At 36.1% G+C, this 12356-nt stretch overlaps 1 protein-coding gene across 1 annotated transcript in view; it reads left to right on the top strand.

The window, feature by feature from the left end:
• The first annotated feature begins 2420 nt into the window (after positions 1-2420).
• The window catches only part of fbxw4 (F-box and WD repeat domain containing 4), a 38188-nt gene continuing 28252 nt past the window's right edge, over positions 2421-12356 (top strand). The window contains exons 1-5 of the mRNA XM_017421659.3: positions 2421-2755; positions 4055-4150; positions 5890-6075; positions 7680-7812; positions 8416-8501. Of these exons, the coding sequence (XP_017277148.2) occupies positions 2436-2755; positions 4055-4150; positions 5890-6075; positions 7680-7812; positions 8416-8501 (821 nt within the window). The 5' untranslated portion in view covers positions 2421-2435. The remainder of the gene's footprint in view (positions 2756-4054; positions 4151-5889; positions 6076-7679; positions 7813-8415; positions 8502-12356) is intronic.

Below are 12356 nucleotides of genomic sequence, written 5' to 3'. Positions count from 1 at the left end.
TGCCCTAAAAAAGATCAAAAGGGAGCCCCCCTACACACACAAAACCACACCCACAACCCCCATTTCAATACCCCCCACCTCAGCTTCCAAACATCCCCGAACTCCCCGTCTCCCTCCTCCCAACCTCTTCATTTCCTTTTAGCCATGACAGTTCAACTGGAAAGCCAACCATAAATGATTTTCCTTTTTTTTTTTTTGATGGCCCAGTGTTTGGGACATGCCTTTTAGAAGGCGCAGCTTCGAACAAGGGGACACATCTTTCATACAAAAAAGGGAAGAAAAGGAAAAGAAAGAAAAGAAAGCAAATTGATCTGCATATTTCAATTACGTGCAGTCCTGCTCAGCTGATCAAAGCGCTGCGGAGATGCTGCTTGTTTCTGAAGGCTCGAGGACCCTCGTGATGTGAATGAGCACAAATTGCTGCTACTGATGCTAAACAGTTAAGCGCCCGACAAAATGTCAGAAGGTCAATCAACTTTTGGTAGTCATTTGACCGTGACACAACCTTGGAAGTTTTAGGGGCTAAACAGGCTTAAAGGCTGTGCTGCAAAGTGTCTGTAAAAATCACTGCTTGACAAGTGGACACACACACACCCCTACTGATGTGTGTTACTATCAGAATCTTGTGTATTTATCAGAAAATATACTAACATCTACAATACACAGAGTAGAATAGAATAGAAGCCAAATACAGGTGGAAACACAAAAAAGGCCACAGAAAAAAATTATAAGAAAAGACAAGAATGAAAAAAAAACGAAACTGTAAATACAAAAATATATGAAATTTGTATAAAATGAATACAAAATGTAAAAAATACTTTGCGAATAAAAACTACATACAAATATACATAAACAGATTAGTACGGTTAAAAAAAAACTACCAATGAAAAACAACTAATAGTAAACAGACACGTTTTTTGTGAGCAGATACTAAATACTGTGTTTGAAGTTGGTAAATTGTTTTAAATTAAATATCTACAGCAATATAGAAAAATCAGATTAACATAGTGATAAATAAACAATGCAACTTTTTTTTACTTTTCCTTTAATCAGGCAAAAGTATGTTTATCTATATTCTGTTAAAAATGACATTGGTTAAGCCATTCAGACTATTTGCCAATTACAACATACTGAAATAAACATTTTTGACCTAGAAATGTTAGTTATTAAAATAATAAATTAATCACCGTTCCCATATTATTTATTTATTAACAGGGATGGTAACCAGTTAAAAACTATGCAACTATTGTCTTGTACACAATTCTTCTAGCCAGAAGCTAATTTGCAGTCTTAGTTCCTGCTTTGGCAGTTATTAAACAGGGGGTAAAAGGAAATCTCTAAAAGTACTAATAATTAATATTAAAGGCCTAACACTCTCTGGTTCATGAGATATTTTGCTAACAGACCAACTGGATTGACCCCAAAAGTTAATACTAAAGTTTTAAGCCAAAATCTGGAACACATGGAGTAGGCGCTACTATATCACAGCAGATTTTAGCCCATTATACCCATGTTAGTGTTTTGTAAGGGTCAGTTGGCTGTAGCCACCATTTTGAATTGGATTGGCTCCAAAAAATATTCTTTTGTACCGGTGCATCCAATATTTATTTCCTGACAGTAAAATCTGTCAAGTGATTCATGAGATGTTTTCCTACGAGTTAGACAGAACTGACTCTAAAAAGTTAATGGCAAAAAAGATCAATTTTTTAGCCCTCAAAATGTATGTTGTGGATCAGATTCAGCTACTCCCATAACAAGTTTTAGTTCAATATTGGAAAAACTGCATGAGGTAAAGACCTTTCAGTGTTTTCTAAGGTTGATTAGCTGTGGCTGCCATCTTAAATCAGATTGACTCCAGAAGTTAATCGTCCATCCAATGATCATTTTCTGAAGGTTTTATTAAAGGCTGGTCACAGGTTTGTGAGATATTTTGCTAACAGACAAACACTCACATAAACATAAGCACACATACACAGACATGGGCAAAAACATTATCACCTGCCGCTAAAAAACAATAAGCAGGCGATAATAATAACAATAGAAAAACTACACATCTAAAACATACAATAAAACTAGACTTCTCACACATAAAACATATGCAAATAATAGAGAAAAGGACATGAGAAAAACAGCAAATTAAAGGAAAAAAAAACAGTAGCAAGTTTTAGATGTAAAAGCCAGTGTACATAAGTGTTCACTGATTTATTTTTGTTTCATACTTATTTATTTGTTGATTTGCAGATTTATTTATTGGGTTATTTATTTTTATGAAGAGCAAACAAAAAAACGACAACAAAAAAAAACAAGTTAATGTAAAAAGACCAAAGACACTATGCTTATATGACTTAAATTCAAGCAGGAATTCCAAAAATCCACCGAATGACGTCATTAAGTGGCGCACAACGTCGTTACGCTGCGCTGAGCGTCACGTGACGATGCGTCCTTCCGTCATCAACAGCTGTCAGGGAATCTTCCTGTTTCGTCCGCGCTGCTGTTTTTGTGAAGCATGGAAAGCTGTTTACGGTGTTTGTCAGCCGGTTTTAGAGAGCGCACCGATCGGTGCTGTCACTATGTTGTTCCCCCAGCTCCCAGAGGATGTCCTCTATCAGATATTAGCTTATTTGGACCTCAGGTCTCTCTGTCGAGTCTCCCAAGTCTGTAGAAGTCTTCGCCGCATTGTAAACCGGGATGTTGTGTGGAAGAAGATTGCCAAAGGCTTTTTAAACACCGGGATCACATGGAACGGGATGGACATGTAAGATAAACTAACAATAAAGCCGCTGTTGTCGTTATCTGTATCATTTCCAGTGACAGACAACCACCAGTCAACAACAACAATCCTGTCCTGAGTACAATCAATCTCATCAAATTGGACCGGGTGGTGAAGGATTTATCCCCGAGTTTTGGCTGCAGGCACAAAATGCCCCATATTTCTTAACTGGGACTCACTTAACCTGCCATTATTCACCACCTTGTAGGAATTAATCATTTTGGTCTTGGATACAATATTGGAACAAAACTGAAGCTACACGAAACATTTGTGCTTTGGGAAAATAATCTAGAAATTACATCGAAACATCTACCTCAGTCAGTGTTTTCAGACTTTTGGTGGTAGTAAAACTTAGAGTGATTTCACACACTTCTCCACATGTCTCAGATTATTGTGAATAAACTCTTGCTACTACTACAAACCTCACAAGTCTCGTACAGTCGCCTAGAACCATATGTAGGTGTTTTTTCATCTTAGATTATTACAAAAAGAAATCACAAATCACTGTTGGAATAAGTGTTAAAATTTTGGCCTGTAGCTGAATTGGCACCCTTCACATTTTTTTTCTAACACAATATTGGGGAAACTGGATGGTTACTTTATATGCAAGTAAATCAAATTTGTAAACATAAAGTCAAGGATTAATGACATGTTATCACTTATTTTAAAAGTTCATGCATTGTTTTTTAAGCTTTAATACCAGAGTTAAGATTTTAATGTTAGTATGAGCATTTCATAAATATATTTGAAATGATTTGTTTTATTTTTTTTCTTTGCTTTGTGACTTTTTCTGTGATGAGGAGGGTAGTTTTAATAGTGTTACAGTACTGATGATTTTTAAAGATGTTTGGTTGGTGATTTTTTGAATGTATTCATTTATTTTTAACGGTAGAAATCTCTTTCCTTATCAGTGTGTGAACTGAGGCTGAAATATTTGTGGTTTCTCACAACGGTGGAAGTATTCAGATAAATAAGGACAATGACCTGAAGCGACAGAGAAAATAGTTTCCTTTCAATTTTAACAACCTTTTGCAGCTGAATGTGAAAGCAATGTTATCCAACTAATGTTTCTGATTTAAAACACTTGGTCATGCAAGTCAGTCTGTTTGTTTTTTGTTGTTTTATTATCATAAATGTAAGGATTCTCAAAACTTGCTGTTTCCAAACTGTTTAAAATTGCAAACAAGATCACCTTTTCATTCAATATGTCTAATAGATATCACTGTGCACCTAAAGTTTGAGTCTTACAAGTTATTGAAAGCACATCTGTTACTGTCATTACAGATATCATCATATCCCGCTGAAGGAGAGAGTCAAGGTAGCTCAAAATTGGTCTAATGGAGTCTGTAAAAGGGCCATTCCTCTCAAATGGAAAACCAAGTATGTGAGTTGTTCACATTTAGACATTCAGTCTGAAACACTTCTCTGTCTGTCACATTTCTCTTCACATCACCTGAAGATACTAAGAAGTGTAAAACATGGAAAATGTATAAAGTTAGATTAAGAAATTTATTCCTACTACAGAAGTTTAAGTTTTGTTTGTTCCCTCTTTCTGAAAGAAGCAAAGAATTCTTTGAATGTTGAAACACTTTTTGAACTCTGATATGCTGTTCATTTTTAATGCATTTAATGTCTCATTAATGCATCTCATTTAATTTAATGTTCACCAGTATTATTTTTTAAAATAAACTAATGAAACTGGCTTTAACAACATAGGAGATAGTCCTAAAAAATAATTTGACCATAAGGACAAGTTAAATTGTATCCTATAATCAGCATCACCGGTATTTTCAGTCCTGTTATCAGTCAGCCTTCCTATTTAAAGGTGAAAGGTAGTCACAGGGCTTTTAGGTATCATGGTGTGTACCACACTGAACATGGAGCATAGAAAGCTGAGGACAGAGTTGCCTCAGGAGCTGAGAAAGTCACATTAGGAGGTAAAGTCTATTAAATCATCTCCAAGCAGCTGGATGTTGCTGTGACTACAGCTGCACAGATCATTCAGAAGTTTATTGTCCACAGGACTGGAGACAACCTCCCTGGACGTGTCCACAAGAGAAATACTGTTGACAAGTTGAAGAGACAGATAATATAAATGGTGACCAAAGAGCCCAGAACAACTTCCAAAGAGATTATAGGTAAACCCTAAGGTCAAGGTTCATCAGTGTCAGATCAGTCCATCAGTCACTGTTTGAGACAAAGTGGACTTAATAGAGGACGACCAAGGAGGACACCAAATTATAAAAAAGTGAGACTGGAATTTGTCAAAATGTGTATTGAGAAGCCCCAAAGCTTCTGGGAGAATGTCCTTTGGACAGATGAGACAAAACCAAATCTTTTTGGCAACAAGTCCCATCAGCTCTGTGTTCCCAGACCCACAATGAAACAAAGAAAAGAACCCTGAGCCTACAGTGGAACCTGGAGGAGGCTCGGTTCTGTTCAGGTCCAGCTTTACAGCATATGACACAGGGGTCCTGAATCTGTTCAGGGTACAAGGACATCTCAAGACTATCAAGGCATTCTGGAGCTAAACGTGCTGCTCAGTGTCAGAAAGCTTGGTCTCAGTTGCAAGTTATAGATCCTCCAGGATAATGACCCAAAACACACAGCTAAAAACACAAAGAATGGCTCAGAACAAAACGTTGGCCCATTCTTAAGTGTGTTTCTGAGCCCTGATCTGAAACCTGTTGAACATCTGTGGACAGAGCTGAAACATCTGGAGAAGAAACCTAAAAACCTGAGACAACTGTTCATGAGAAGTGGACCAAAATACCTGTGGACGGGTGCAGAAGTCAGAGAGAAATACAGAAATCATTTGATTGCAGTGATTTCCTCAAAAGGTTGTGTAACAAATTATTAAGCTAAGGCTACCAGCCTCTTAGTCAATGACAGTTTCATTAGTTCCTTTTTTTGTTAATTCTGGTGAACCAAAACTTAAAAATAAGGACAGATTTTCACAAGTTGATTTTTAGCTATTTTTTCTTATTATTGCCATTGGCAGAGAAGGTTTGGCAAGTAATAAAGATAAACAAGCTTTCTATTGGTATATAGTTTATTAAACCAAGCACGAATTTCCTTCTTCTTTGTTTATTTGTTTTCTTTACCTGTCTTGGTTTCAGGTTGTTGCCGTGGTTGCAGCTGGATGTGGATGTACTCTATTTGTGTCAGGCTGCTCAGATTGGAGCGTATCATCTGCACCGAGACTCCAGGAGGCTTCAGCGAAACCCATTTGAAATCTACTCAGGCCACGAAGGGGATGTTTGTCGCTTTGTTCTCACAGACTCGCATGTGATCAGCGGAGGAAGGTAGCTCTCACACAAATTATGTATTTATTTATTTTTGATATTTAACAGGAACAACATAAATTAATTAATACACTGTGTATCAAATTGTAAAAATCCTAACATTACGATATATTATTTGGAGGCAGCTATTGTTTATTAGAACAGGCTGGACAGTCATGGAGGAAAATAAAGTACACCCTCTTCCAACTCTAGGGTTTTATGTATCAGAACATATTAAAAAGATTTGATCTTTACCAGATTCTGAAATGAATAAAATCTAACTTCAAGTGTACAAAAATACAGCAGATTCCACCATGTCATAATTTAATCAACAAAGCCATAATAATAATAGTAATAATAAAGAAAATCAGTGAAAAATTAAATCCACCCTTGCTATTTTTATAAGGTTTAAGAGGGAAAGTTGCAGCCTGGTGCTGCTGATCAAATGAACTTGAAAAGTTAGTCAACGTCTACCTTATCACCTCTGTTAAAGCAGGTGTTTTGACAGTTTTCTGTTATGGAGCATACAGGTCTGTTAACACACAATGTCAGGGCGGAAAGACAGCAGCAATGACCTCAGAGAAGCAACTGTTGCTGCTGAATCATGGAGTGAACATAGTTTTTGCCCCACACAGCATTTTCATTTTGGCTTCAGTTTTGTTTAATAAATAATTATGTGCTGTAAATCTGTTGTGTGTTTTTTACACTTGAGGTTTGATCTGAATAATTTTAGAATCTGGTAAAAATCAGATTGTTTTTTTATGTCCTGATTTGTAAAAACCTACAATTGAGTAAGGATGGACTTTCTTTTTCTCTTGACAGTTTATCAAAGATGGATATAGCTACCACAATGTCACATGACTTGGAAATGTACTCTAATCATTCTTGACCATACTAACACAATTACCTGCTTCAGTGGGCTGGTTGTGGTCATTTTATTCAGTTGTGTACCCTCCACTTTCTTTCCTTGGAAACAAAATATATAGAAGACTGTTGTATAATACTTTATATATTTTCCCAGGGGCTTTCAACAAGTTATAGTTGTAGCATGTAGGAACCACTTCTTTTATGACCTCTGACCTCCAGTTGTCTTTCCAGCAACTGCTCTGTGTAAAAGGTCCTTCTGTTATGACTGAATCCCTCGTATCTCTTTGGATAAGTTGTTTTCTGAGGCTTCACACACAAAATATCTTATCAGTGGAAATTAAATCTGTTCTTGTGAAATCTTTTAAAATGTGTTGAAAACAAATATGTTCATTTATCTAACAAGAAATTAGTCAAATGGTTGAACAAATTTTATTATTCTTAGGTCATTACAGGAGACGGTCTAATGATCCTGCTAACAGAACCTCTTTTAAACAGGAAAAGATAAGCTCCGTTTGTGCAGACACTCAATTTTAGTTTTGGAATAATCACATTTTACCTGATGCTTTTTGTTATATGAAAGACTTCAGAAAACAAAGTAATGTATGAATTTGGGAGCAAATACAAAAAAGTCAGAAAGAACATAACAAAAGAGCAACATTATTATACTTATTGCAGTTCTTTTCTGTGGCGCTTACATCATCATGGAATTTTAAGCAGCAAAGATAACAAGCCCAAACAATCTCTCTCCTTTGTGTTAGTGATGGCAGGATCCTGGTCCACAGTAGAAGAAGTGACGTGTCGTGGGGGTTGTCAGGTCATAGTCAGGAGGTTAATTGCCTGGACTCTAAAGATGGACTCATCATCAGTGGATCAAGAGACCGAACAGCCCGGGTAAGAACACCTGTACGGTTATCTGAACATAGGTACAACTGACTTTCTTTTGAGCATTTTGCAACAAATCCTCAAAGCACAAAGAAAGTAAACTCTGTCTGTATCAATTATCCATTTTATTGTTTTGTCTCATTTTATTGTGGGGATCAGATTATATTTTTCATGTGCTAATAAATAAAACCTGAGAATCGGGAAACATAGTTGAACTCTACATTAATGTCATGTGAATGTGGGGCTTTTAATGATGGATTTGAACCTTTCTTTTTTCAGGGTGAAATGATTATACAACAAACTTCAACGTGTTTTAAAAGCAAACTGGACCCACAGGTTTGAATTGATTGTATCCCTTTCGATTTCATTCGAAAATGGAAATGAAAGTTAAAATAAAAGTTTAGATTCATTGAAAATCTAGAATATCTACAATAAATTCAGACTCTTGCACCCAGTTCTTGCTTTTAAAACACATTAGGGTTGTATAATAATTTCACCTTGGAAAAACAACTGTTGAAATTAATTATTAAAAGCCCCAAATTATTAACCATGATTGTAATGAGATGCTCTTTAAGCAAATGTTGCTTTAAATTTTACCTTTTGTTTTTCTAGATTTGGACCTTGACTTCCAGCTCTCCTAGAGCAACAATTGCCATGTTTGACAGAGTGTGGTCTGTTGCTATTAGTCCCACGCTGAGGTAAGGACTTTCTCTGAGTCATCCTCCAGCTTTTTCATAACCACGACAAATGTGGCTGCGATCGATAACTCAAAAAATCAGACTTATGCCTCAGCATCAGGTTAACATTACAGAATTAATCTGGACAGCGTAACTTCATGTAGACTGATACTCCTCACTATGAATATCACTATATGTGGTGCAGACACAGATTGTAACAATAGTAAATATATATTATGATATGTTGGATCAAGTTTAGTCATAACACAGTTTGATCACAGCACAGGCTTCTGAGCTTTGCCGTTCCATGTAACACTTGTTACACATCTTCTCTACGTCAGTTGTGAAAGTAACTGTTGTTCAACATTTATCAACTTGATTCTTTACACCCAGTAACTTTGGTTTTAGTTCCGATTATTAGAAGCTTCGTCCAAATGTGGCTTGGGTGGTGAAAGTTGGCGACCAAAGTGCTTTCCCCCAAGAAATGCTAGTTTCATTTTCTTGAACGTCATCTTTAGCATTCATTACTATGATTAGTTTCAAACTGGTGTCATTTTTTGCATTAGGGACATGTTGCATCATTAAGAGATGTTAATATTTTAGATCTCTGTAATGAACATGGGATGTCTTTGCCCCCCCTCTAAAAGATTGGAAGTTTTTAGAGTGCAGTGGTTACCAAATGGGTATTTTTGCTCACACAGCTTTTAAGTCATGTAGAACTGGGTGAAAAAGGATTCCCAGCTCACTGCCATCATTTACAGTAACCAGCAATAAAAGTGAAACATCTACAAAGGCAATGAGGGAAACAGGACATGAAAGAGCTGTTTTTTTGCTGTGGCGGTGTAGAATTCCTTTTGATTTCTCAGCCATGTTTACTCCCAGATGGATGCTGTGCACTGTAACAGTATCCTCCATTTCAACACCTGCTTCTGCAGCAAAGAGGCAGGTGGTTGTTCAACTGGCTGCAGCGTGGAAACGTCACCCATCCTGGGGTTTCCCATCTACCTTCTTGCCGTAGATACAGGATTAGTAAAGTGCAGGTGGTAAAATAATAGTTTGCATCTTTTGAAGTGCTGTTCTGTGGAAAGTTTGTAAGCTATTATTATTATTATTATTATTATTATTATTATTATTATTATTATTATTATTATTATTATTATTATTATTATTATTAGTGCATAAAGGGTTGCTGGTGCATGGATGCCAACTGGTGATTGTTTTACACCCTATTGGTAATAAATGGCAACCGCTGTAAACGCAATAGCAAACACTAAGTACAAGGTTGTGGTACTATTTGAAGTTCAGTGCCATTTAGTGTGATTTTTGAGTCAGTAAAATGTGATTCAAAGCAATACATTAGGATGAGGCATAAGAGAGAGCATCTAATTTGATGAGACTAATTATTTATTAATCTAATAAAAATGATTATTTATTATAAGGTCTTTTTTTCACAATATCAGTAGACTTTTAAAACTCACAGTTCACAAAATAATGAGACATGGTGCAAAATAAAAAAAAACTTCCTGGCTGTAGGTGCACTTCACAATCTTTGGGTACTCGGGCTTGAACAACAGTGTATTTCCTGTGAACAGTAAAAATAAGTTAACCTTTCACAAAAAGGTGTTTGTGTAATTGCTTACAAATAAGGAAAAAAGTCAATTTATATGCAGTTGTTCATCTTTTAGTCCCTTTCAGCACAAAGGTGACACTTTAGGGGTTTTTTTTCCAGTCATTTTAGTTGATCAACATGACAATTTGCACTATGTCATAAATGTGTCACCTGTTTCATAGTGTTTGTTGCACTTGCTGCAGTTCTCCCAATAAACAGTAGGAGTCACTACCGAAAAAATACTTCTACACTGCAGGAATTATAAAAACAAAGAAAAAAAGGATTTATCTAAATTTCATTCCAAATTGCTTTTATTTACAGCTGCTCTACCAATGCACTTGAGTCCTTGTGTTTGTGTATCTTTTTGAATTAATAATCCTCACATCCATAGAGTTTACAATTAATAGAAACATAATGCGATCATAGTAACTTAATAGGGGTAATTCGACACAACTCACATAGGTTTTTGATTAATCATCTTAAATGTTTTGGGTTACCATGAATGGTGTGTGGGTGCATGGGAAACATTGTACAATCAAAGTTAAAAAGTGCTTTACAGATGTTTTTATTAGTGTTTACTATTTACAGTATGAAATGCAAATACGTACATGTTGAGCAGTTCCAGTTTTATTTTATTTTGCTTTATTTACTCAAACTTGGACGAGAACAGTAAATCTCTTTGTTTTATCCACAAGTACCTATTTTACTTAAGATCTCAAGAAATTTAAGTCTCATTTCTTAACTAGAATCCCTAACCCAGTTGCAGTAATAGTCCTGAATTTTAGCCTGAAATTCTAACTTTTCCACATTAGCTGAGAAGAAATCCAGTATATCAACACAAATGCATGTGGGCCTATCTGGGCAGCTCAGGCCTCAAAGAGTCTCTCAGATCAGAGAGCAACGGGCAAATTACCCACATCATTAATTTTTCTTTTCTTCAGGTGGCTAAAATAGCAGACTGTGCCTCAGCCCAGTGCCTCCTTATAATGGAAACCTTCTCCCTACCTGTCATTGACCAGCGGTCTGGTTAATTAAAACTCTTTTGGAAACACGGTGTCAACTCAGTGATGGACCTATTGAAAACCAAATTACCAAATTACAAACCAAATTACTTATTCTTTAAAGCAGATTAAACGATAATAGGCTTTTTCTCCCCAGATGTTTTCCCTTTACAGCTTGCACTTTGTCCTAAAGCAAATAAGTATTTGAACAATAGTAAATAGAACTTTTGAATAAAATCTGTGTAAGCAAGGAGGCATGGTCAAAAAAAGAAAATATACTTCCATGACTTTATTTGAAGATAATTTCAATTATGGTGATGATTTCCCTCCATTATAGTACAGTTACATTGAATACATTCAAACTGAAGATGTTCATTGCACATGCCCAAACAGTAATTGGTATTTAAAATTTACTTAGTTTAAATATCTGCATTGAGCCATCCCAAATTTAACTGCAAGTTCTAAAAATGGTCAAAAAAATGGTTATACAATTAATTGGCAAACAGCATGTGGAAAAGTGACCTGATAAGGTAAAGACTTACCACCCCATCTGCCACAGGCAACAACTTCATCCCACGTCTTTTTCCACCCTGCACATCTACTGTTCCACCTGGTATTATCTCAAGGTCTAACAGGAATAACTGTGGCCGCGCTGAAATGCCAAGGCTAAACCTCGAAAGCCATCGGCAACCATGTTCCCTGCTGCAATGAAAAAGAAACTGAACACATCAGCGAGTATAGACATTATCATCGTCCCCCCCCCTCTCAGATTCATATTGTATTTCACATTGGTGTAACTTCTGCACACCTTCTGCACCCACCTAATGAGTTCACGTTAAAAAGACTGCAGAAAGTGGGCATGTATACCAAGATTTAGGCTAATGAAAGTTATGCATTGTTCCACATTTATAAAGAATTGACCTTTTTAGCTCCACCAAGGAGGTTATGTTTTCAATAGTGTTGGTTAGTTGGTTGGTTGGTTTGGTCTGCGTCTGTTAGCAAGACTACTTAAGAATTAATGAACAGGTTTTGATGAAATTCTCAAGACATGTTAGGGTTGTCACAAAAAAAAAACCCGACAACAATTGATTAGATTTTGGAGGTAGTCAATGTGTTGTAAAAGCTCTTAGAGTTCAGATCTTTGAAGTTCAGAAAAAGCTCTGTAATAATATAGTCAATTCCATTAACCATTTATCGTCTAAATGTATTACATAAACTGGTAATCAGTAATTTAACGTTTGCATGCAGTTCTCTGTCGGCTCCACT

The sequence above is a fragment of the Kryptolebias marmoratus genome, linkage group LG22 (genome assembly GCF_001649575.2).
Source record: "Kryptolebias marmoratus isolate JLee-2015 linkage group LG22, ASM164957v2, whole genome shotgun sequence".
Lineage (NCBI taxonomy): Eukaryota > Metazoa > Chordata > Actinopteri > Cyprinodontiformes > Rivulidae > Kryptolebias > Kryptolebias marmoratus.
Note: the sequence above shows the minus strand (reverse complement) of the source record. Positions and strands in the feature narration are given on the sequence as shown.